Here is a 24,229-nt window from a genome sequence, read left to right as displayed (position 1 = left end):
TAACTGGGCAGCCGGTGCTTGATATAACGCAATGTCAGCGCATTTTCTGCACAACATAAGTAAATATAGTATTTTTCCCGAGCGCAGAGCTGCTGGAGCTTGTTTCCTTACAGAGGACTTTATAGGCGAACCCACTTTATCGGCAGCTGATGTCCAATCACCGCACACAGCTTTGAAACCTCACCTGAGTTTTAGCTCTCAGTGGTTAAACGCTGGACTTAATTCACTCAGGTTTTGTCTGTCGGGTCACGTTTACTTCGCTGTTTTATTTACAACTGAGCAAATCGGTTTGGCTGAGGTTAAAGTTACGTTTCATAACTGCAGAGTTTTACAGACGTTTAATGATTCACTGGCACATGTGTTAGACTGAACTATTCGCTTTTCTTTATCTGGTGTGTTTCGGATTTAACAGTGAATTTTGAGATTAAACTGACTTTTAAAATGTTTTTATACAAAGAGGAAAGAGAAGGCGCATTTCCACCGAGAGGAGCAGAGTTTGCAACAGCATGTTCAAGATGAAGACTGCAACCTGGACAGAAATATTATATCATCTGTTTTTAATAGTTATTTAACTGTATTCTAAGCACCAGCTATGTTAGAATTTTTAGAGTTTACTTAACTAAAAATAAATGAGGTTAACATATAATTTGTGTGATTTCTCTCTCTCTCTCTCTCTCTCTCTCTCTCTCTCTCTCTCTCTTTTTTTTTTTTTTTTTTTTTGCTTTTTCGGTCATGTTATGTTTAACTGTAAAAGGTTTGTTACAAACTATGAAACACATCGTGCAGACTTGTTAGATGTTAGAAGAAAACTAATACTGCTCATGAATGAGACTAAAGGCAGGAAGGTGTCCTTTAAAACTAAACATGTTAATAGGACCTCCCCTATTTATATCGTAGTTTATGATATAGCACGTGTATTTCAGTAATAGCCTACTGATTTCAGCAGCTCACATGGGCGTTATCTGTGATACTCCTTAACTATAATTTATCCAAGTTAACGTCAGTTAACCATTCAGACAGTTCTTTTGCAATGAAAACATAAACACCCATGCTGCGTAATGTTTACATTATAGCTGCTTATGCAGTAACCATGGTAACCACGGACTCTGCGCGGCTGGATCGACGGAGGTCAGACAACAATTTTACATGTATGATCTTAAAACAGGACACAGCCAATATCCGTGCTGGCCTCATATCAAATGTGACCGCAGACTGAGTCTATGTTTGATGTTTGCTTTATATCTAATCTTCCTCTCAAACATTTAAACAGCAGCGAGTCTGCAGCTGAGGGAATACAAACTCAAATTGTCGGAACAGGTTCGATCGTGGATTCATTTGGTAATTTATTAAATGTATAACTGTTAGTCTAATCTGCTGCTGAGTCTCTGACGCTGATGAAAATGCAGATAACACAGATCACGAACACCTGTTCAACCAATCACTTTCATTCCACTTTGATCTGCGACAAACTGACGGTTCATCTCTGTTACAGTGTTGCGTTAGACTGCTGTATTTTTGTGTTCTTTATGCTGTAGATTTTCACGTCTCTGGAATAGTTGGCAGTATTAAGGATGCTTTTCTGTAAAATCATATTGATATGACCCGTGACATATTCAGTAGATGACAGTTAGATAGTCAGCTGGGAAACTCTGTGTTAACTCAGAGATCTGAAGATATCGTGGAGAGATGCTGATCTTGCTCCGTGGTGTACAGGTCACCCTCATGATTAATATTCACAATAAAAATATTAGCCGAACATCATGAAGTCTGTATGTGTTTCATAGTGTCGAACAACCTTTGTACAGTTAAAGCCAGCAGTTACTACATGACGGAAACACCAACGTTTTCTCTTTTATACGTTTATACACAGGTCACGCTGATTACTGAACAGAAACCCAAAGATCAGCTGTTAGTCGAATTTATTTGCTCTCTCTCCTCCTTAAACATGTTTTTAATGTTAGTTATAATTCAGAAATGGCGACTGAAACACGTAGGACACATAAGAACATCAGGAAATAACACCCGATAAATATAACCTCAGTAAAAGAAGTCAGTGTCAGCGGGGTTATTACAGCTGTGTAACGGGGCCTGCGCTTTGTCGGCGGTAATAACAGCTCGATTGCTTGCGAGGCGAGCGGGTCTATCCCACGCTTTGCCGTGAGACTGGGCAGACATCTCCGAAATCATCGAAGCACTTTTGCAAAGAGGCTGTATCTTGACAAACCGATCACACATGTGAAGATTAAACCACTACATTCTCGGCTAAAACATATTAAAACAGTATTTGGTGACACACAAACAGGGGTTTTCAAAGTTCAGTTCTGCCGGTTGTTGTGGGCTAAAAACAATGGCCACCAGGCCAAAGCAATGGTTTTGAGTCGATCAGCGTTAACCCCGCCTCCTGAGTTTGATGGGTGAGGCTGACAGATAAAATTAATTCATGATGAGAGCCAGGCGCCAGGACTGCCAAAATGAAATAAATAAATATATCATGAAATAATTAATTAAATGTGTCATTAATTAATTAAAATGTGAAATACATAAATAATTAATTAAATGTGTCAATAATTAATTAATTAAATGTGTCAATAATTAATTAAAATATGAAATACATAAATAATTAATTAAATGTGTCAATAATTAATTAATTACATGTGTCATAACTATTTATTTAATTAATTAATTCCCATTTTAATTAATTATTGCCACATTTAATTAATTATTTAATGGTGTATTTAAGTAATTCATTATGGCAGTCCTGGCGTTCCATATCTAAGGGCTAATAATTGACCCTCGTCCTCAATCTCTAAGTAGACTGAATTGGCGCAGGTCTCAAATAAGAAGCAGAAGACACTTGGGCCTTCGCTCAGGCCTGCTACTAGATTTATGTGTATTGTAAGCATGCATGCAATTAACCTGCTATGTTCTCATCTTCCCTCAACATGTATCACCTGGACACTCTCACCAGTGAAGCTTAAAACCCTTTTGGACGGAACATCAACTCTAAACAAGCACAGATATGCAATGTGTATAAAATGAACTCTACCTGTGAATAGAATGAATGTGATGACAAACATATTCAATGCAATATGAACCCTGTAAGAAATATTACTGATAAAATAATACTGTAGAACATGTTATTAATGCATTTATCATAAGACAGATTATTTGGTAGCAATAAAAGAATCTCAAAATCCCAACACCATATCAATGTTCAAACAGATCAATTCACCGCTCACCTAAAATGCTAACAATAGGGTGAGAAGCGACACGCGATGAACTTTATTTCCTCTGTTATTTATTAAAGTACCCACTAGACTAAAGCAATGTTCTCTTTTCTGTTCACAGAAAGGCTTCTGCTTTTGAAAGTATAGGGTCACGTATGGTGGGAGGTTGGCTAGGAGGAGCCAGCTACAGATGTGGCTTGCCTAAAATGTGGAGCGGCACAACTTGGTGTCTGTAAATCCCAAAGACGGTCCATGAGTCACCGCTCGCTTCAGCTAAAAGGTAAATTGCCTGTTTTCAGCGTAGAGCTTCCATTACATTTGGAGATGTAGAGACTAGGTGGGCACGCGGACAGAGGAGTCATTTCAGTCGAAGTTAACCATCGCTACGTGTCTTTCACGCGCACATACATGCTAGCATGTACATCAGCAGCATCATGCATGTTCGTCATTAGCTCTTTTAGCACATGTGGAGCCGCCGGGTAACTAGTTTAATGCAGACTCTTCTTACATGGTGAGTGAGTGTTTCCTCTTACATAACAATGTTAACTGAAGATTTAAAGTAGGCGAGACAAGACGCGCTTTTCACCCCTGTCCTCTTTCACTGAGTGTATGTCGGGCCAGAACACCGGGGCTAACAGAGCTATCATTCCTAATCATTGTTAACAAAAACCGTTGGCTTTGCGTGTTAACAGGGCGCGAGCGCGTTTTTTGGTTGATGTGTTATAATTTGGTGGTTGAAACTAAACAATTGCGCGTTGAACATTCCCGCCTATGGCTAATACCAGAGAGGAACCACTAATTAGTGACTACGTTGCTTTTTGTGTGTGCCTTACAGAATGGTGGATGCCCCGTGCGGGAGCGCGGAAAGCAATACTCGGAGTCGTAATGACACAAGGCAAAGAAGCCGGTCTAATCTTCTCTGCCGGCTTTTTTTAATGATGGGAAGTTATCTGGACCATAAGTTGGAAAAGTTTACAATCACCACTAGTTTTACACTGAGTTGGGAGTACTAGTGCAAGTTGTACTTCCTTTAAAAGCTTGGTCTGAAATTTGCATTCCCCCTCTCTCACTTAACACGCGGAAAATTACGAAGTCGACAGGGGAAGGAAACGTAAGTCGCAAGCAAGATTGCGTCAGGATACAGTAAATAAACGCAGCGTAAAATCAGCGACTAAAAAAAACCAGTTTAAACATGCGTTTAACAAGCCTGACGTGCCTCAAGTGCTATCAATCCATCAGCAAACTCAAAAAATACATGCTGCACGGTCCGCACACAGCGTAATTTGTTAAGAGGAAACTATTGCATAAAAGCCAGTTCTGCTATACCGACAGTAACTTGGACAGCGTCGTTATTTCCCATAAAAGTTGAATCTGTTCATCTGGGCGTAGCATTATGAACAGATTCAACTTTTGGAGATTTACTTTCCTGGATGATTGAGAATGCATCAAGACGTTATTTCCCATACCTCTGTCAGAGAGTCCAACTCCACACTCACGTTGTTACCTAATGTCAGACTTGCCTGACCACAACAGACTCTTGCAACATCCTGAGCATCATTTAGTAGATGTCTCAGAAAACAGACAACAGCTTTGGGTCTTATTTAGGCGGGTCTTCTGTGTCCACCCAGTTTACTCTCAATGTGAACACATTCACTCACCTCCATTCCAATAGTTTCAGCAATTTCCTCCCAGGATTTGTGAATAAGAATGAATAAAATTTGTGAGTCCTTATATTGATACTATGATTATTATTTCCTATAGAGAGCCAATTATTGTTATCATGTAGTTACATTTTCAGAGAGGTGCATGTTAAGTTATGCAGCATGTTATGTTGGTCGGTTTTTATAGGGGTTTTGCTATAGCTACAACGTAGATTCCCCCCTGTAGTATAAAGACTTAATAACAGAAAGAGGATCTGTCATAAAAATCCATCAAATTTCACTGCAATTTTCAAACTTTGCACAATTCAGTTACTTGACTGGACCTTTTGATAAGGTGGGGACGGATGTTTGACACACATCAGATTCTGGTTTTGAGTTCAGAGATATGAGTGCGCAGTGGAATGATTTGTATGTTATCAGAATTATCTTAAAGTGTAAATGGGGTAAATGTGTTCACTTTGTACAGTTAAAAAACAAAAGTTGAGTAAGTGCAGCTTCACTTGAGTATGAAGGGAAAGAGATGGGAACACATAAAAGAATGAACACTTTGCTATGTTAAACTTATTGGCGATATTTATGAGTTGCAGAAAGGTCTAGAATACTGTTCAAAATTGATTTTAAACATGGCACAAGGCATTCATGCTGATGGTTTTATATTTCCTACTAGATGTCTGAGGAATGAACATTTCAGTAAAGCGATATCCAGACTTTAATAGCAGTAAGCATCAGTGTCAGGCATTGTGTGTCTTTGCTGTTATGAGGCCTTGTGAAATCATTTTGTAGTTTTTGATTCATACATTACACTCACAGTAACTCCATATGGAGGTTGACTTGTACATCAGGTTTCTTCTACACTGTCTTGTTCTTGACACTGATAGTTTAATTAAGTTACTACTCTGTTGTTCTTATGAACATGGGATAAATTCACAGAAAATGTTATTTTGGTGAGCATAACCATTTCCCCTAGAGATGTGTTTTGAGGCTGTGGTATGGGGGGGGACATTTAGTGAGCAGCTGCATTACCTTAACAAACAGATGCTAGCATAATTTCATTGGACCAATAACGGGACACATGGCGCCAGACCTCCTCAGACCAGAAGGTCCAGTACCGACGTCCAAAGAAATTATTTTCTGAAAAGATGATTGCTCCTTACTTCCAGACGATTCCAGACTTACCATGTTAGGTAGTAATCAACTTTACTAATGAGCAATGCTCAACGCTGCTTGTTGGTTTCACCAAAAACACTGCATCCAACAGAGAAAAGCAATGAAATGTTTGTTACTAAATTGAGTAAATTTAAGATGAACAAAAAAAGGAATATTCAGGAGATTCAGCTTTGTCAAATTTTGTAAGGTTACTGCTGTTATTATAGTTGACCCAAAGTGGTTTCCAGTTATGGTAGTATTAACATTCGAGGTTTCAAAAGATAGAAAATCTGCACATAGGAACACCCATCCATCCATCCATCCATGAAGTTTGATCACAGCAGCAGGCTACACAGGGTACTCCAGACATACTTCTCCCTCTTTCAGTCATTACCAGGATTTCATGACCAGTGGTGAGGGTCTGGATGTAGATGGACTGGGAAATTTGAAAACTTTGCCATTCCACTATTTTCTGCTTAATAAACATCCATCTATCCATCTTCTATCCGGGGCTGGGTCGCGGGGACAGCAGCCTAAGCAGAGAATCCCAAACCTCCCTCTCCCCAGTCATCTCCTTCAGCTTGTCTGGGTGAACACAGAGGTGTTCCCAGGCCAAGCAAGAGATATAATCTATTCAGTGTGTCTTGTTTCTGCCCCGGGGCCTCCTTCTGATGGAACATGCCCAGAACACCTCACCCAGAAGGCATCCTTGTTAGATGTCCGAACCACCTCAACTGGCTCCTTTTGATGCAGAGGAGCAGTGGCTCTACTCTGAGCCTATCCCGGATGGCCGAATTCCTCACTCTATCTCTAAGGGAGATGCCAGCTACCCATCGGAGAAACCTCATTTCCGCTGCTTATATCCGGGATCTCGTTCTTTCAGTCACTACCCAAAGCCCATGACCATAAGTAAAAGTAGAGACGTAGCTCAACCGGTAAATCAAGAGCTTCGCTTTTACACTCAGCTCGCTCCTTACCATGACAGATCAGTACAGTTTCTGCATCACTGCAGCCGCAGCACCATTCCGTCTGTTGATCTCCCTCTCCTCTCACTCGTGAACAAGACCACTAGATACTTAAACTCTTCAACTTTCTGGAGTAACTCGCCCCTGACGTGGAGTGGGCATTCCACACTTTTCCAGCTGAGGACCATGGCCTCAGACTTGGAGGTGCATATCTCATTGTAACCACTTCACACTCTCACTGGAACAGCAATAGCCGGCAATATAAACAAACAACAAGATTAAAATGGAAAAAAAAAAAAGTTCACAGTGGACTTGACAAAAACCATGAAATACCTCAGACATGATTTAAATGGTGAATATAGACCTACAGAGCTGATTCAAAATCCAAGGAGTTGTCAACAAATACACACATTTAATAAACACATTGCTTAAATTGGTCTTTTGACTGAAAGATTAAGGTCAAGTTGGACCAAAAGCTGATGGCTGAGAGTACGGCGCGCTTCCAATCAGAATGTCATTTTAATTGGAATGGTGTCAAACGTCTGTCTTCTATATTAGACACATAAAAACATTGGGATGGTGATGATTTTGGCAGCCACAAAGATTTAATGTGCATTGTTTCTGTGGTTCAGTTTCGAAACACATCGAAACCAAATTTTTTTCTGTTGTTACACCATTGGTTACCCACAGTGAACATATTTAAAGTTTTCTTCCATGTTATATATCCTCAGTGTAATATGAGTGTTGTTTCTTCCTGGGGATCCAACTCATGGAGCTGTTCATAGTGCTTTAATGTATTTGTGCATGTGCTTCCAAGAAAGATGTGTTTAGTTAGTAAAGGTGAAATTTGATTTGGCTCAGTGTTTCAGTCCAACGCTTGCTTTTGAGTGCCTCTTCCCATGAACTGATCCAGGCTGAAGGAGGTAGGATGAGTAGTTTGCTTCACTTTTTAGTAACATAGCACCTGCTTATGAAGCACACTGTGTGCTACAGACAAAGCAGCAGGATTATGTAAGGTTAGATCTCTTTTTCACTGTGAATACATACTGATGAGAGGAGAGAGTGAGCGAGGCACTGCTTTCCTGTATTGGAAGTTAGAATGTAAAATATACAAATTAAGTTAAACTTTGCTCACATTCAGTGATGAATTATGAAGCCAGCGCAATTAGATGATATACGAGAACAGATATTGGGTAAATGAGGTGCAATAAAAGTGGAACTCGCTCCATTTTGATTGCACCGTGTCATCCGACCCTACGGTTTAAAAACCGAAGTTGCGTGGGAATGAAAGGACCGGTGGCTGACAGCTGGTTATTCAAGATTTACTAGATCGGTGAGCTGCATGCCTGTGAAATAAGCTGTAGTTGTTTCCTTATTCATGGTTGATTTGAGAGTTGTTCCACTGGCAACAGCCCCAAAGGGATTTGTGTCTCCTCCTGGGATCGAACCAGGGCTCTTTCACTTGTTAGAGAAAGGTTTAAAATGCTCCACCGTGGAGCCATTTGTGAAACAGTACTGACCAGAATGTGTACTGACTGCTGAAGGCGAGCAAGCTAGATGTAATATTGCAACAGGGAAACATAAATCTTTAAGCCGGCGCATAGAAGATGTAGTTATCACAGCCTGGTTGTTGGTTGTTTGGCTCTGATTTGGAAATGTTCTTGGATGCACTGACGAGCACAGTGATAGGGATTCTAAATGCAGCTGATCAAATACAGGGAGTGCAGAATTATTAGGCAAGTTGTATTTTTGAGGAATAATTTTATTATTGAACAACAACCATGTTCTCAATGAACCCAAAAAACTCATTAATATCAAAGCTGAATGTTTTTGGAAGTAGTTTTTAGTTTGCTTTTAGTTTTAGCCAATTTAGGGGGATATCTGTGTGTGCAGGTGACTATTACTGTGCATAATTATTAGGCAACTTAACAAAAAACAAATATATACCCATTTCAATTATTTATTTTTACCTGTGAAACCAATATAACATCTCCATATTCACAAATATACATTTCTGACATTCAAAAACAAAACAAAAACAAATCAGCGACCAATATAGCCACCTTTCTTTGCAAGGACACTCAAAAGACTGCCATCCATGGATTCTGTCAGTGTTTTGATCTGTTCACCATCAACATTGCGTGCAGCAGCAACCACAGCCTCCCAGACACTGTTCAGAGAGGTGTACTGTTTTCCCTCCTTGTAAATCTCACATTTGATGATGGACCACAGGTTCTCAATGGGGTTCAGATCAGGTGAACAAGGAGGCCATGTCATTAGTTTTTCTTCTTTTATACCCTTTCTTGCCAGCCACGCTGTGGAGTACTTGGACGCGTGTGATGGAGCATTGTCCTTAGGGCTGGGCCATATTATACCGTTCACGGTAATACCGGTATAATGTTAGGCAACGATAGGAAAATGAAATATCGCGATAGAATATGAATAAAACGCGCATGCGCAGTGCCTTTGTTTTCATACGCACATGGCCGATTGTTGAGTGAAACAGATGAACCAGAATTGGTTTGTAAAAATGGTGCAACTTCAGTGATGAGGAACTGGTTTAGTGTTTGTCCGTCAGATACACGACAAAGCACATTTTTTTGCAGAACATGCAAGCGGGCCGTCGTTATTGCCGTGTTTGTCGGACTAAGATGCTCTTAAATCTGGGAGTAATCTGGGTCCTAAACTCCGTATTCTTCAGGTCAAACGAACACTGCAGCATCACTGAGAGTTAAAAACTGTCTAAATTCTTTCATCTTTAATAAAATGATCAGCATTACTGCTTTACCAGGTGTAACTATGAAGTTTAACTTCCAGGCATCCATGAAAACAGAATTTATTACACTTAACGGAGTTAGAAGTTAGCAGGAAGCTAGCGGAAGTTAGCTCGCTAGTTTCGCTAGTTACCTAAGCATGATATAGCATGTTCTGACTGAGAGATTTCTGAAAAAATTCAAACGTACAGCTCTGCTATCACTTCCAACATAAATGAAGACAGAAAACTAAACAGCAGTGACGTTTGTAGGGTTACTGAAGTTGGGCTACCTGGTATATAGTGATGAGCTACGTGATCGCTAGCGACACAGCTATGTTAGCATAACATAAACAGTGAAGCTGGAGGACGAACACTAACACTTTTCCACTTATAAAAGTTAACGTTAAGGTTCCTGATAGTTAGAGACAAATGCAATCGCATGGCAGGATGCTGTAAACGGACCAAACTTCAGTCAGGAGAACAACTGAGATAATCCATCCACAATATGAGGTTAGTCATTAATATACTGTTACAACATGGGAATAGAGCAGTTGTGATAGAATACAGCATTAATGAATCAATGGTACAGAAGTGGAGGAAGCAAAAAGAATGAGTTGAGTAAAGTTTGATTTATCTGACTGCTTTGTTTGGTTTAATGTGCCTTATAATCCCGTGCACTTTATGGTCTGAAAAGTACGTACTGCACACTGCAGTTTAATGTTGCAAAGCACCTCTTTTTAACTTAAGTGGATATTATACATGGTTATGCTCAGGATATGTCAGACCATTTCTACTGGAAATGCCTTTTGGTTAAACTTTCAGCAAGGAATTTGCATTTGCACTGTTAAATTTTTATATAGCTTTAATGCACATAAAAACCAACTTCTTGTTTAAGTGAAAATAAATGGAAGGTTGTCTTTTTGCGCTAGTAATGTTGTGGAGTTGTATTTTGTCTCGCATCAATTATATCGTCAGTTATATCGTTATCGCAAATTTTCAAATATATATCGTGATAAATATTTTTGGCCATATCGCCCTGCTCTAATTGTCCTGCATGAAAATCATGTTTTTCTTGAAGGATGCAGACTTCTTCCTGTACCACTGCTTGAAGAAGGTGTCTTCCAGAAACTGGCAGTAGGACTGGGAGTTGAGCTTGACTCCATCCGCAACCCGAAAAGGCCCCACAAGCTCATCTTTGATGATACCAGCCTAAACCAGTACTCCACCTCCACCTTGCTGGCGTCTGAGTCGGACTGGAGCTCTCTGCCCTTTACCAATCCAGCCACGGGCCCATCCATCTGGCCCATCAAGACTCACTCTCATTTCATCAGTCCATAAAACCTTAGAAAAATCAGTCTTGAGATATTTCTTGGCCCAGTCTTGACGTTTCAGCTTGTGTGTCTTGTTCAGTGGTGGTCGTCTTTCAGCCTTTCTTACCTTGGCCATGTCTCTGAGTATTGCACACCTTGTGCTTTTGGGCACTCCAGTGATGTTGCAGCTCTGAAATATGGCCAAACTGGTGGCAAGTGGCATCTTGGCAGCTGCACGCTTGACTTTTCTCAGTTCATGGGCAGTTATTTTGCGCCTTGGTTTTTCCACACGCTTCTTGCGACCCTGTTGACTATTTTGAATGAAACGCTTGATTGTTCGATGGTCACGCTTCGGAAGCTTTGCAATTTTAAGACCGCTGGATCCCTCTGCAAGATATCTCACTATTTTTGACTTTTCCGAGCCTGTCAAGTCCTTCTTTTGACCCATTTTGCCAAAGGAAAGGAAGTTGCCTAATAATTATGCACACCTGATATAGGGTGTTGATGTCATTAGACCACACCCCTTCTCATTACAGAGATGCACATCACCTAATATGCTTAATTGGTAGTAGGCTTTCGAGCCTATACAGCTTGGAGTAAGACAACATGCATGAAGAGGATGATGTGGACAAAATACTCATTTGCCTAATAATTCTGCACTCCCTGTATATGACATTCTTATTATACAGAGTATTTCAAAAAGAATCATCCGATTTCAAAAGCTGTATATAAGTTACATAGTTATAGATGCGAGATTTTAAAATACATGCCTAAATATGAAGTTTTATAGCAATAGTTACAAAGTGCTCAGTGTCCATATGTCAGTTTGATAGTCAAACTTGTCCTTTACTTCTGCACACATGTCTGGAGTCACTGTAGTCGTTGCTCTTGTCATGCTACCTACCAGCAAGCACATAAAAGTTACAAATTCCCTCTTTCTACAGTACACGTTTGAATTGAGTTAAAGCACTTTGAAATCAAACAATTGATGACTACTAAAAATTGATGGTTTCCTGGTGATTGTGTTGAATTTATTTTCACATTCTGCAATGGTGACTAAATGGTCACCCACAGGTTGGTTGGCGGTGTTTCAGACTCACAAACTCTTTTGATCACAAGGTGATTGCACAGGTCACCTGATTGCATGTAATTGCCAACTTGACCCCATTCATTTGCATACTGATATCAGGCTAGTAGTAGACTGACTCCCTCTGATGGAAACATTTATAGCAGGTTTTCCTGACAGTGTTGGTCTTCTTGACCATCTCATTTCATTGTGATAATATTGTATCGTTGGGTGTCAGGTGACTCCCACCTCTAGTTAATGTGTAATATCTGTGGGAAAGAGCAGTGTGGAAAACGTTGCACTCATAGTGCTATTTGAACCTAAAGCACTTCATATATATAAAAAAAAAAAAAGGCATTCATTTATGGAAGATAACAGTGATGTGTGTATGAACTGGGATCACTTAACTCATATCTGCTCAGCAAAACTGTTTACTATTATAATAAATTCCCTTCTGTGAGACAGTTTGTGCTTGTTTCGTTTACAGATTGTCCCAGAGAAGCACCTCTTGGATTTCAATGAGTGTTAGAGACATGCAGTAGCCTGAGCCATTCAGTGACACTCAAAGCCTCGATGCCTCCTTTCTCGTGTGATAGGCCTGCACCTCTCTGTTCAGTTTTTCTACCTCTTATTTGTTCTAGTCTTTGACTACTTTGTCATTCCCATCATTTCCTTGTCAATCTCATCTGAGCTGAGGCCAAAGGCTGTAAATTCCTCAGAATGGTTGCTGATGTAGACACGGCATCTCAGGGTAGTGGCGTACGGCTGAAGCAGGAGATTTCCCTCCTTCATGGCGTCTGTCTCATTGTGGGAAACATGATCGGCTCAGGCATCTTTGTCTCGCCTAAGGTAGGTTTCTCCCGTTTTTTGGGGGGTGGGTGGTTGAGTTTTTATTGTGGTTTAAATGTTGCAGAGCAGTAAAATCTAAATGCTTTCTCTGTAAAATGCACATTAATTACTAAAGAAATCTGAAATTGAAGGACTTCAGTTTTTGTTGATGACGTGTATTACAGCTGTCCAGTTTAGGGTTGAGCAGTCTTCTATATTTACATTAGATCTTAGATCACTAGGCACATTTGTTCAAATGACAGCTGGTTCACTGCCTTCTCTGTGTGTGTGTGTATATTTAATATCTGCTCTCCTGTGTTACCCTGTAGGGAGTCCTTATGTACACTGGCTCATTTGGGCTGTCCCTGGTCGTGTGGGCCATCGGAGGGGTATTCTCTGTGTTTGGAGCGTTATGCTATGCTGAGCTTGGTACCACCATCCGTAAATCTGGTGCCTCCTATGCCTACATCCTTGAAGCCTTTGGTGGTTTCTTGGCTTTTATTCGGTATGTTGTTTCAGCAGTGCACTGCTGAGCCCTTCTACTAACACAATAAACTACTCAGGCATGTGCTGTACTGGGATTAAATGGTAGACAGAAACAAAGGTTGACATTACCCAGTGTAAATAATCTAAATCTGCCTACTGTAAGTATTATGTGAAGGAATAATTAAGATGAAAAAATGTCTCTGTAGACTGTGGACATCCTTGATGATTGTAGAGCCGACTTGTCAAGCTGTGATAGCCCTGACCTTCTCCAGTTACCTGGTCCAGCCTTTCTACCCCACCTGTTCAGCCCCCTATGATGCCGTCCGTCTTATTGCCGCTGTCATCATATGTAAGCCTCTTTCACTATTAATCACTCACATAATTTATTTTACCTGTTATTTATGTTTGCATGGACGTTGTAAAGGTGTAAGTGTGTTATGTAGTTTTAAGCTTGTATCCATGCAGTGTTGGTTTACATCTGTTTGGACATAATTAGGGAGAGATTTCTTCAACCCCAGCAAAAATATTGTGCTGATAAAGCACGTGAAAAATTGCACGTCACCACGTCCCATCTCTTTCTGTATCTCTGTGCTAATTTCTGTAGACAGCTCATTTAAAGAGCTGGCAATAGAGCATTGTAAGACACAAACATTAGTTTTGTTTGTTTGTTTGTTTGTTTTTTTAAACCAAAGCAATGGAAAGTTCATATACAGTTGTTTACTGTATTAGATTATACTGTTTTACATCACGCCCCTGTAAATTGCAGTGCATACAGTGAGAGTCTTAATTAGGAAGTCTTAAATGCATCTTTGTCTCCTATGCAAGCAGGAGGATCAGTTGCAGACAGTTGAATGTTTCACGCAAAACGGCTAAAATGGATTTCCATCACTGAGAAGCCACGTGTAAATTCAGGAGAAAGGTGTTTAAAATGGTCTGTTTATTGGCTGCAGCACTACTGGAACACGCATGCTGCATTTGGAATAACTTGCATGGCGCCCATATGAAATGTGTCATTTGAAATGGGCTTCTTATGCATGTGGTTTGACTTGAACATCCAGTGATAAAGCAGATGATGGGACAGGTGATGGAATTAATGAAATCACGCAGTGAGATTCATTTTTTCCCTGTGCCCAAAATTTACAGGGGTGTCCTCACAGGGTCTGAATGAACCCTGTTGTATTTGGGTGGTGCCGTGTCAGTTCTATATGAGGAGGAGTGACTTGTACCCTTTAGCTACATTCTCTAGCTGCAAGCTTTTCTAGAGCTGTAGTTTTCTACTACTTCTGTAGTTTTTTACTGCTGCTTTCTTTCCATCAGGTGTGCTCACATTTGTGAACTGCATGAAAGTGAAGTGGGGTGCCATTCTTCAGGTCATCTCTACTTTTGCCAAGGTCATTGCTCTAATTGTCATCATCATTGCCGGACTGGTTAGGCTGGGACAAGGTAGGATCCCTGAATAATCACTATTTAGAAAACAACTATTAAGGCTACCAATTGGTCCTTAGACAACATATGTTCTAAGGCTCAAAACATGGTGCTTAAATAATATTAATGATAACAATAATAGTAATTAGAAATACAGCTGGATGAGATCTCTTAATAATACATTTATCAAAGTCATTTAAAAGTTAAACTGTGGGCATGGTTAGGGTGTTGTGTGGATAAATGAACTGTTCCTCTCCCTTAAGTGAGAAAAGTTAAAAAAAAAAAAACACCATACAATTTGAATAATATATTTCTTTATTATGAAAATAAAAAAATGGGATATATTTATAATGTTTATAATATTGTTTATAATATTTATAAACCTTGTGTTGTTGTAGGTTTTAACCAGAACTTTGAGGATTCTTTCAAAGACTCCAAGCTGAACCCTGGTGATATGGCCCTGGCCCTTTATTCAGCACTCTACTCTTACTCTGGCTGGGATACGCTCAACTTCATTACAGAGGAGATCAAGAACCCAGAGAGGTACGCAATCTTGTATTTATAATGCTCGTTTTACAGTAATCATTAAAATCCTTTATTCCTGGTTGTGCTTTCAATTTGTATACATAAAGTGGTGTGAAAAAAGTGTTTGTGAAGCAAGTAAGTAAAGTTAAATTTTATTTATATAGCACCTTTAAAGACCAAGATCACAAAGTGCTTCACACAGAAATGCAGGGCAATTGAATTTCTGTGCACTCTTTTTTTGTATGGTTTTCACACGTTTCAGATCATCAAACAAATTTAAATATTAGACAAAGATAACACAAGTAAACACAAAATGCAGTTTCTAAATGAAGGTGTTTATTATTAAGTGGGGAAAAAATCCAAACCTACATGGCCCTGTGTGAAGACGTGATTGCCCCCTAACCTAATAACAGCTTAGGCCATCTTTAGCAGCAACAACTGCAAGCTAGGGCTGCAATGATTCGAGTAATTCGATTATAAAAAAATTCCCGAGACAAATTCTTTGCTTCAATGCTGTCGTCGTGGAAATGGGAGCACTTCATCCACATTTGCAACTAAAATCAAACCTGCAATGCAAACAAATTTAGGAGCAGCATGTGAATACAAAAGCTGACAACATTAAGTCCACACAGCCCGCAGTCTTAAACAGAAACATTGGTAACACAACAGCAGCAGTGATGTTGACGCTGGCACAGTTTAACGAGGAGCTGGAGTCTGTTTGCACACCGTGAAGAGCAGACGAAGCCATTACCAAGACGTGAGCTCTGGTTAAGTGAAAGAAGATGTGTTTCTAGCAACCAAAACAGCGGCATTGTTCCTGCAATCGCCAATAAAACCATTACTGGGAAAAAGCGACCGGAGTCATTCAAAGAATGTCATCAACAAACTTTGACATGGAAAAAAAAAAATCACACTTTATAGCTGCTCCATCCATCGCCGTTTGCTTTACACAGTGGAAAATCTGCAGTAAGCCTCAAGAAGTTGTATTAAAATATACAGATGAATTGTTAATTAGTCTGATACCATGTTTAAATTCTAAAGCAAGCCATATAATTTAACTAAGAGCAGCCATCCTATTGATGCTTGAAGCAGGGGTGAGTCTAAAGTGGGGCATGGGGTGTACTAGACCAGATTAATTTCGAGGCTTTCATAACATTTTTCAGATTGAAAAATTGCAATCAACAGTTCATTTTTAAAAAAACCCTGTGTTTTGGTCTTTTATTATTGCTCATTAATAAGAGAAAAATATTTCTTATCTAATTTCTCGATTGATTGATGGAATAACTGAGCGATTACTTGATTATTAAAATAATCGATAGCTGCAGCCCTAAATTAAGCGTTTGTGATAACTGGCAGTGAGTCTTTCACAGTGCTGTGGAGGAGTTTTGGCCCACTCATCATTCTTTTGTGAAATCCCGGATGAGTCGTCAGCAGGAATATCTAATATCATGAAATTTGTTTTGGCTGTATCACGATACACATCGCGATATGTTTAAATAACCTCCAAAAAAAACCCCACAGAGTCTCATTCCCTCACTCATCTGAAACTCCCACTGTCCTCATATCTTTCCCTATCTGGTTGTATATAAACACACATGTTCAGGGCAGTGCGCCAGGTAGAAAATCTGGGAGGGGGTTATTAATGATGCATTCACAATGTGTGGAGAAAAACAAACTCACAGTGAATTAAATGCAGACAGCTTAATATTTCCATTGCAGTTTATACTTGATGGTTGCGATAAAACCATTTTATCCATCGTACGTGGAAACATCGAGCATATTCGCCCACCCCTACCGACTACTCCTGGCGGTGAAAGTTCACCACTGTTCCAGGTTTTCTCCATTTGTGTATAATGACTCTCAGCGTGGTTCATTGGAGTCCCAAAGCCTTAGAAATGGCTTTGTAACCTTTCCAGACTGACAGATGTCAATGACTTTGTTTCTCAGGCGTTTCTCTTCATCTAGCGTGCTGTGGCATAATTAGCCTTCTTACTTTGTCAGACAGGTTCTATTTAAGTGATTTCCTGATTCAACAGGTCTGCCAATAATCAGGCCTGAGTGTGTTTAGTGAAACTGAACTCAGCTTTCCAAACAATGCAGTTAATCACAGTTAATTCATAATTTAACAAGATGGGCAATTACTTTTTCACACAAGACCAGATAGGTTTGGATTGGATTGAACATTTGTCCCTTAATCAATGAAATCATCATTTAAAAGCTGCATTTTGTATTTCATCAGGTTATCTTTGTCTAATATTAAACATCAAACATGTAAGTGTGTCAAATATGCAAAACACTAGGAAATCAGGAAGGGGGCAAACACGTTTTCACACTGCTGTATTGCTAAGTACTTTAAATCTAACAGTCGTAATGAATACCACCTCCTATTTTTCCATTGCAGGAATCTCCCCTTGTCCATTGCCATTTCAATGCCCATCGTCACAGTGATCTATATCTTGACCAACATAGCTTACTATGTCGTCATGGATGCAGATACAGTGCTCAACAGCGAAGCTGTTGCTGTGGTGAGTCCAAAGCTCTGTACTAGAGTCACTTTGTGTACATATCTGCATACAAGCCCTATCACAAACCAGTATTTACAGCCTCTGCTCACCCTCTTAGAGGTAGGAGGATGTGATCTGTCCCTCCTGTGTTTGACTGTCGTCTCTCTGAGTCCATCTAACAGCCACTGCCTCTCGCATCTGGCTTTGGTACTCCCTCTTGGTCATACAAGACTGTAGGAGTCGAGATGACAGGAACCTCATTTAGCTAAAGAGGTTAGCGCGCCACACAGGAACAGGAGGAGAGCTCATGATGTGATTAGTGCAGGGAGGAGGAAGATTTGTACTTGTCAGTGGCGTTTGCTAATCTCTTTTTTTTTTTTTTATTCTAATGGTTTACTAATGTTCTGTCATTAAGCCAGGGGTTTTCTGCCCTGTTGAAATTAAACTGTGAGATGCAGCAAAATGTTTAGTCAGGTTTTGGAGATTAATGATGTCGAATCTCATTGTGCGCTGGTTGTACTTTGCAACTCAGCGCCACACTAAAACATGATGATGTTTGAACCTAAACTTGATTATATCGCTAATATAATGCACCACAGGCATGTTTGGGTTTTGAGTGGGTTAAAATGAGTGATGCCACATCGTTGTCGAATCAAGCTTTTGGCAACAGCTCAGCTCACAGGTCACAATATGAACAAAGAAAATCCACTCAGAAGTTTTAAAGTGGCATCACAGTATAACATTTTTCTTGGTTCCAGCTGTTTCTTTCTAGCTGGTAACTGTTTCTTTCTCTCTTTTCTAACAAACAGTGTCCTGTGAAACTGCTGTAATCTGTGTAGTTTTTTTGTTGACTGTATCTACTCATTGATTATTTGTAACAGTGTGAGCTTTACACTTTCTTCCGTTCTTGAAAAGGAAGGAAAGGGGAGTGGCAGGAAACATCAGGGGGTTCCTGCATTCAGATTAGCCAGTTTGTTGGATTAGTTCTCGTGTCTTTTAATTAGTAGCACACATCTGCACTGATGAGTCACATTTTTACTAAAGTGCAAAGGAGTTACAAGCACTTTGTTGGCTGCTTCCCCAGACATTTGCAGATGAGGTGCTGGGCTGGGCTCGTTGGCTGATTCCTCTTTCTGTGGCCATTTCCTGTTACGGAGGCCTCAACTCATCAATCATTGCAGCCTCGAGGTCGGTAAACTCCTAAATCTAGTGGTCTCCATTTCTGTTTTTCCCAAAATGTATGTTTTTTTTTTTTAATGTTTTGTTTTGTTTTTCTTATTGCCAACTAACCAATCAGCAGCACAGTGACTTTTGTTCTTATTGAAATGTCATTTTCTCTCGCAGGTTGTTTTTTGTTGGTTCCAGAGAAGGCCACCTACCTAATGTGCTTTGCATGATCCACATTAAACATTTCACCCCGATTCCTGCCCTACTTTTCAATGCAAGTATCCCAATATGGTTTTTTATTTTAATGTAAATCTTTGTGGTTCTTCATCTTTGTCATGAATGTATTTCTCTTGAACGTAATATTTGTGTCTGTTTTTGGTCGTCTTCTCACAGGGTGGCATGTCTCTGTTGTACTTGACTGTGCCAGATGTTTTCCGGTTAATCAACTACTTCAGTTTTAACTACTGGTTATTCATTGGCCTGTCGATAGCCAGCCAGATCTACCTTCGCATCAAAGCTCCTGATCTGCACCGACCCATTAAGGTACCAAAAAATGATGCAGTGTTTTTTAATACCCAAAGTGAGCTTGAAGTACAAACAGGTGTGAAATTTAGCTCAGACCTGTTAATGCAGTCACCTCAGAGATAAAAAAATAAAATAAAATAAAAACAATTAAGCATTACACAGGAAGACGAGTGTAGATTGTGTGACAAATATGAACATCTTGTTTCTGAATGCGAGCCAGTGTTTTGTTTTGTTTTTATCTCATAATCTTAGACTGCACCTTGGTGCAGCCACCCAACCACATCGTCCACCTCACAGCCCCCATCAGATTGTGAACAGACAAATAAACCGATGAGTACAAGATGTAAATGGATACATAAAAGCTAGTGTGCATAACGTGTTGTTCATGGTCTGTGAAGTTTTTTTCGTTTACCCATCAACAGTGAGTGAATTGTACTCTTCACTCTCTTTTGTTATGAGTTGCGACAATATTTAAAGTCATGATGGTACTTTACATCCTTTTCTTTTTGTTGTGTCCATTTCTCCTCCTCCCTCTCTGTAGCTATCTTTGTTCTTCCCAATAGTCTACTGCCTGTGCAGCGTATTCCTGGTGGTGGTGCCGCTCTACAGTGACACTGTCAACTCTCTAGTGGGGATTGGCGTGGCACTTTCTGGGGCACCGATCTACTACATTTGTGTCCATCTGCCTCGCAGCTCCAGACCAGCCTTCCTTGGAAAAATGCTCAGTAAGAGAAACTCTGCACTGCCTATCATAGAAGAGGTTTTGTTTGCTTTGAGGGAACTCTTAAACTCACATTTGATAGCCTTCTTATTAAACCACTTGTCTATTATTGCTTTATCCTTTAACATGTGTGGTCTAGCTTTGAGAAAGATCAGCAGGAGCTCAGTGTTATATTTTCATAGGCTATAACAAGCTAGCCAAGCTGTCAGTCTAGCTTTTCATTCCCTTTGGGGAGAAATGCGTCCTTTATCTTCCTTGCAAATTTAAATTCCCAATGGGTTTATAAAGGAAGTATTTCCCCAAGACACTTAAATCTAGGTACAAAGGTAGAGAATTGATGCTAGCACGTGGTAATATGACAACAGCTACAGTATAAAGCTCTGTGAATGAATGTGGCTGTGTTAGGTTATCACTCATAACTCTTTAAAGTAGCATACCAGTCTGATATTTCCTATAGCTACCATAGAAATGTATGGAAATGCTATGGCTCTCTGTAAAGTGATTGGAATTAGTGTTTCAAAGTTCAGTTTAGCGTAAAGCCCACTTTCACTAAAGGCTTCTACAGTACAACATTTATAAAACTCTTACTCTATACTATTAACACTGGACTAGTTTAAACAAGTAACACTTAAGGCTAATTTTTCTAACGCCATCACCAGTATTTATTAAAAACTCATTTGTAAAGGCGAATCCCTTGAGCTACCATCTGATTTTTCTTTTTCTCTCTTCCCACAGATGCGATATCTCTATACACCCAGAAACTGTGCATGTGTTGTGTGGCGTCGCCAGATATTGATCTGGACAACATAGACCCGGGGAAGATCGAATGATCGATGGACAGACAAACTCAGACTAAAGTACTGTATGGAGAGATGAAAGAGGATGAACGAACACAATATGAAGGAATCTGGGAGCGGCAGACAATCAGGACTGAGATGAGCATCGCTGGAACGATTAAAGATGGATGGAGACTGTGCAGAGATGAGCACACCACACCACTCGATCTCCTCCTCCTCTTCTTTTCTCACAAATGTGCCATAAATAAGGAAGGAGCAGGATTTTACTCAGACCGTTCATTATAGGCAAGTGCACAAACGCAGTGTTGGTTGATCAGTTCCATCCACACAAGCCTACACACTGCACCTCACACTCCTACATAAGCTTATCACAGCTAAGTTTGCTCAACATTATTATTATTATTATTATTATTATTGTTTATAAAAATAACAGTAATATGATTAATAGTATAATTGCAATATATTATATTTTATTGTTGTAATAATAATAATGATAATATTAATAATAATGACGATTATTAAGTGTATATCTACGGCAGCAAATTTAGTCCAAAAATCTTGATTTTTGAACTTGAGACCTCAAAGAAGAGCAAACGGTTTTTGCACAAAAATTTTTCATTTTGAAGGAGACCATTTAAAAAAATGGTTTTAAAAAAAAAAAGAGTAATTAAGGCGCGGTCCTGCTGTATATATATATATGATCACAAATCCGTCATGCTGCTTGCCATCCACCACAGCTCCATGTGGGAACATTGACATCATCTTCAGGGCTCTTTTTAAGTTCAGGTGCCTCCTAGTGGTAGCTTAAAGAACTTCCATTGATAAGTCATAAAACTTTCCAAAGTGTCATATAAGAGTCTGTCTGTGCTTCTGTGTGTTTTATCTCGTGTTTGTACTGTTACTCGTCACCTTGTTGCTTCATTTCATCTGTTTACATATATGTACACACAATTCATTTAAAAGTAAAAAATTTGATTTTTTTTTTTAGGTACACACCTCAGTGATGATGCTTATGAGCGCACATTGTTAAACTTTTAAAAAACAACATAAGGATTTCTATTGCAGATGAAATATTTATTATATTTTTTCAGTTTTTAATGATGGGCGGTTGTCACAGAGAGCAGATCGATTGTTGGACCATCATGCAGTAAAGTGAAAATTCACAGCTGTAGTGTGTTTATATGGTGTGTTTTGTGGTGTACTTTTTGTGTTCATAGACTGTACGTGCCTTCAGTGAGGTGGGTCTATAGATGTGACGTCACCACATTTGTTCTTGAGCACAGTCGCTGACATGTCGATGTAAAGCTTGCCAAATGTGTTTCAAGTCGTCATCTTTCATTAGTTTCTTCAAATTGAAGCTGCCTATCACAAAAACACAGGCAGTAGTTGTTGGTCAGTTTGTCATCAGCTAGAAATAATCAGTCCTTAGATTTAAAAAAAAAAAAAAAAAAAAATCTGCTTAGCCTCTGGACACGAGCACTTCCTCCTTACGAGCTAGCGGGAGCACATGGTTTGTTGCTTCATGTGCTAATTTCTTTTCTGGGATCAGTAGTCATTGTTTAAACCAAATGAGTGGGCCGTTTAAACACAACAGCTGTATATGTATATTTCAGTATATTGTAATAAAATGAACCTATTATTCTCAGAAAATGCAAAATAAGAATGTTATAACAAATTTGTTGTTTCATTGGGTACCAAATATGTGTTTTCTGGTTGTTTGAAAGCTTTTGTGCTGAATGTGTCTTAAGTACCTGCTTTTTTTTCCACTGTTCTTATTTATTTTGCCCAGACGTGAGCTTCTCCAATGGGACGAAAACGTGTTCGCTCACTCAGAGGCAGAAAGTGAGCTGTGTGTTTTATCTGAATAAAGTTGAGTACAGACTGTATCCTTCAGTGACTGGCTGTTCTTATCATTTGTCTTGTTTGACCTGAACACACTAAAGTCCCCTAGCACTCACTGCCACTAGAGGTCATCCTCTCATAACCCCCCACATATGTAGCTTTATGTACAGCCTTGATAAAATCACGGTTTTAAAAGTTTCCCAACTGATCAGTATGGAAATCCACATATTTTTAATGGTATTTTAACCGGTCCTTTTGCAGGCATTTCCCTATATCACAGTGGACTGAGTATCCTGGGGTTATTCACTAGTGAAATTGTTAATGGTCTGGTCGGGGGAGGGAAGCAAATAACCTTTAAACACAAGATGATTGGTTTGTGATTTAAATATTTGCGTAGGTTCACAACTCTCCAGGTCATGGTAGCCAGAGAGTTTGAAAAAACAAGAGGCAACTGCATTAAGTTTGTAAAGGTTTTTCATCTCTAATCCTTGCTTCTGTTCTACAATCAAATGGTGTAGAGGCCTACATATTTACACTCTGGCAGGGGACCGTTAGCACCCTTGAACGTGGTGCTAACGGTCGTTGACCCACGGTTGGTCATGTAGCGTTAGACCAGAAGTTCTTGTGTTAGATTGTGTTTTGCTGATCAGCTTTTGTTAAAGTTTAGGCAGTTAATCTGAAATCTGAAAAAGATTTCTGAAAGAAGTATATAGTATTATATTATATATAGTATATGTTTTATATAGTAGATTCCAACCTAAATACTATATAATCAAATATTTTAAAAAATATCTGTAAAATAAAACCATCATTGATTATCATTATTTTAGTAGCTCAGGCTATAATTCTCCCTTTTTTAAAAATTTAACTGTGGGTTTTTAGTGCAGCTCGTCTGTGGAAGCACCATTAATATAATATAAATGTATAAAAAACATCTGATTAGCTTCCTGTTGCAAACAGCAGGCTTGAACCTTTAGGTGGCTGGGACCTAAAGGAATATAAGGATATCTTCTCCCACTGAAATCACAGAAAAGCATTGAGAGCAGCCTGAAGACTGAGTATTTGGCTCACAGTGACACTTTGCCCATGTTTAATGTGTACATCAGCTGTAACACAGTGGACTCCCTGCATAATAACTCACCTCCATATCTGCTTTGGGAAACAGGCATGAATCGAGAGTGCTTTTGTGTGTTTCACAATTGCTGTGATTGGGTGGGGTTAATTGTTATGTGTCATATGCTGTAGTTTGAAGGCAGACTTGGGTTGCTGAAGCTGGGTT

General features: G+C 39.5%; 1 protein-coding gene across 2 annotated transcripts; it reads left to right on the top strand.

Moving 5' to 3' along the window:
- The first annotated feature begins 1,132 nt into the window (after positions 1-1,132).
- si:dkeyp-120h9.1 (uncharacterized protein LOC566469 homolog) lies at positions 1,133-22,994 on the top strand. Of its 2 annotated transcripts, XM_039605767.1 has the most exons (13): positions 1,133-1,148; positions 3,349-3,507; positions 12,618-12,979; positions 13,288-13,463; positions 13,651-13,793; positions 14,762-14,887; positions 15,268-15,412; positions 17,796-17,919; positions 18,983-19,086; positions 19,243-19,339; positions 19,459-19,608; positions 20,132-20,315; positions 21,047-22,994. In XM_039605767.1, exons 3-13 carry the CDS (start codon positions 12,851-12,853, stop codon positions 21,139-21,141), a joined length of 1,473 nt encoding a protein of 490 aa, XP_039461701.1. In that variant the 5' UTR covers positions 1,133-1,148; positions 3,349-3,507; positions 12,618-12,850; the 3' UTR covers positions 21,142-22,994. The 2 variants fall into 2 exon arrangements, with proteins under 2 accessions (XP_039461701.1, XP_031606014.1); XM_031750154.2 differs by lacking the exons at positions 1,133-1,148; positions 3,349-3,507 and adding an exon at positions 3,569-3,738.
- The last annotated feature ends 1,235 nt before the right edge of the window (positions 22,995-24,229 follow it).

Source organism: Oreochromis aureus, linkage group 22 (genome assembly GCF_013358895.1).
Source record: "Oreochromis aureus strain Israel breed Guangdong linkage group 22, ZZ_aureus, whole genome shotgun sequence".
NCBI lineage: Eukaryota > Metazoa > Chordata > Actinopteri > Cichliformes > Cichlidae > Oreochromis > Oreochromis aureus.
Note: the sequence above shows the minus strand (reverse complement) of the source record. Positions and strands in the feature narration are given on the sequence as shown.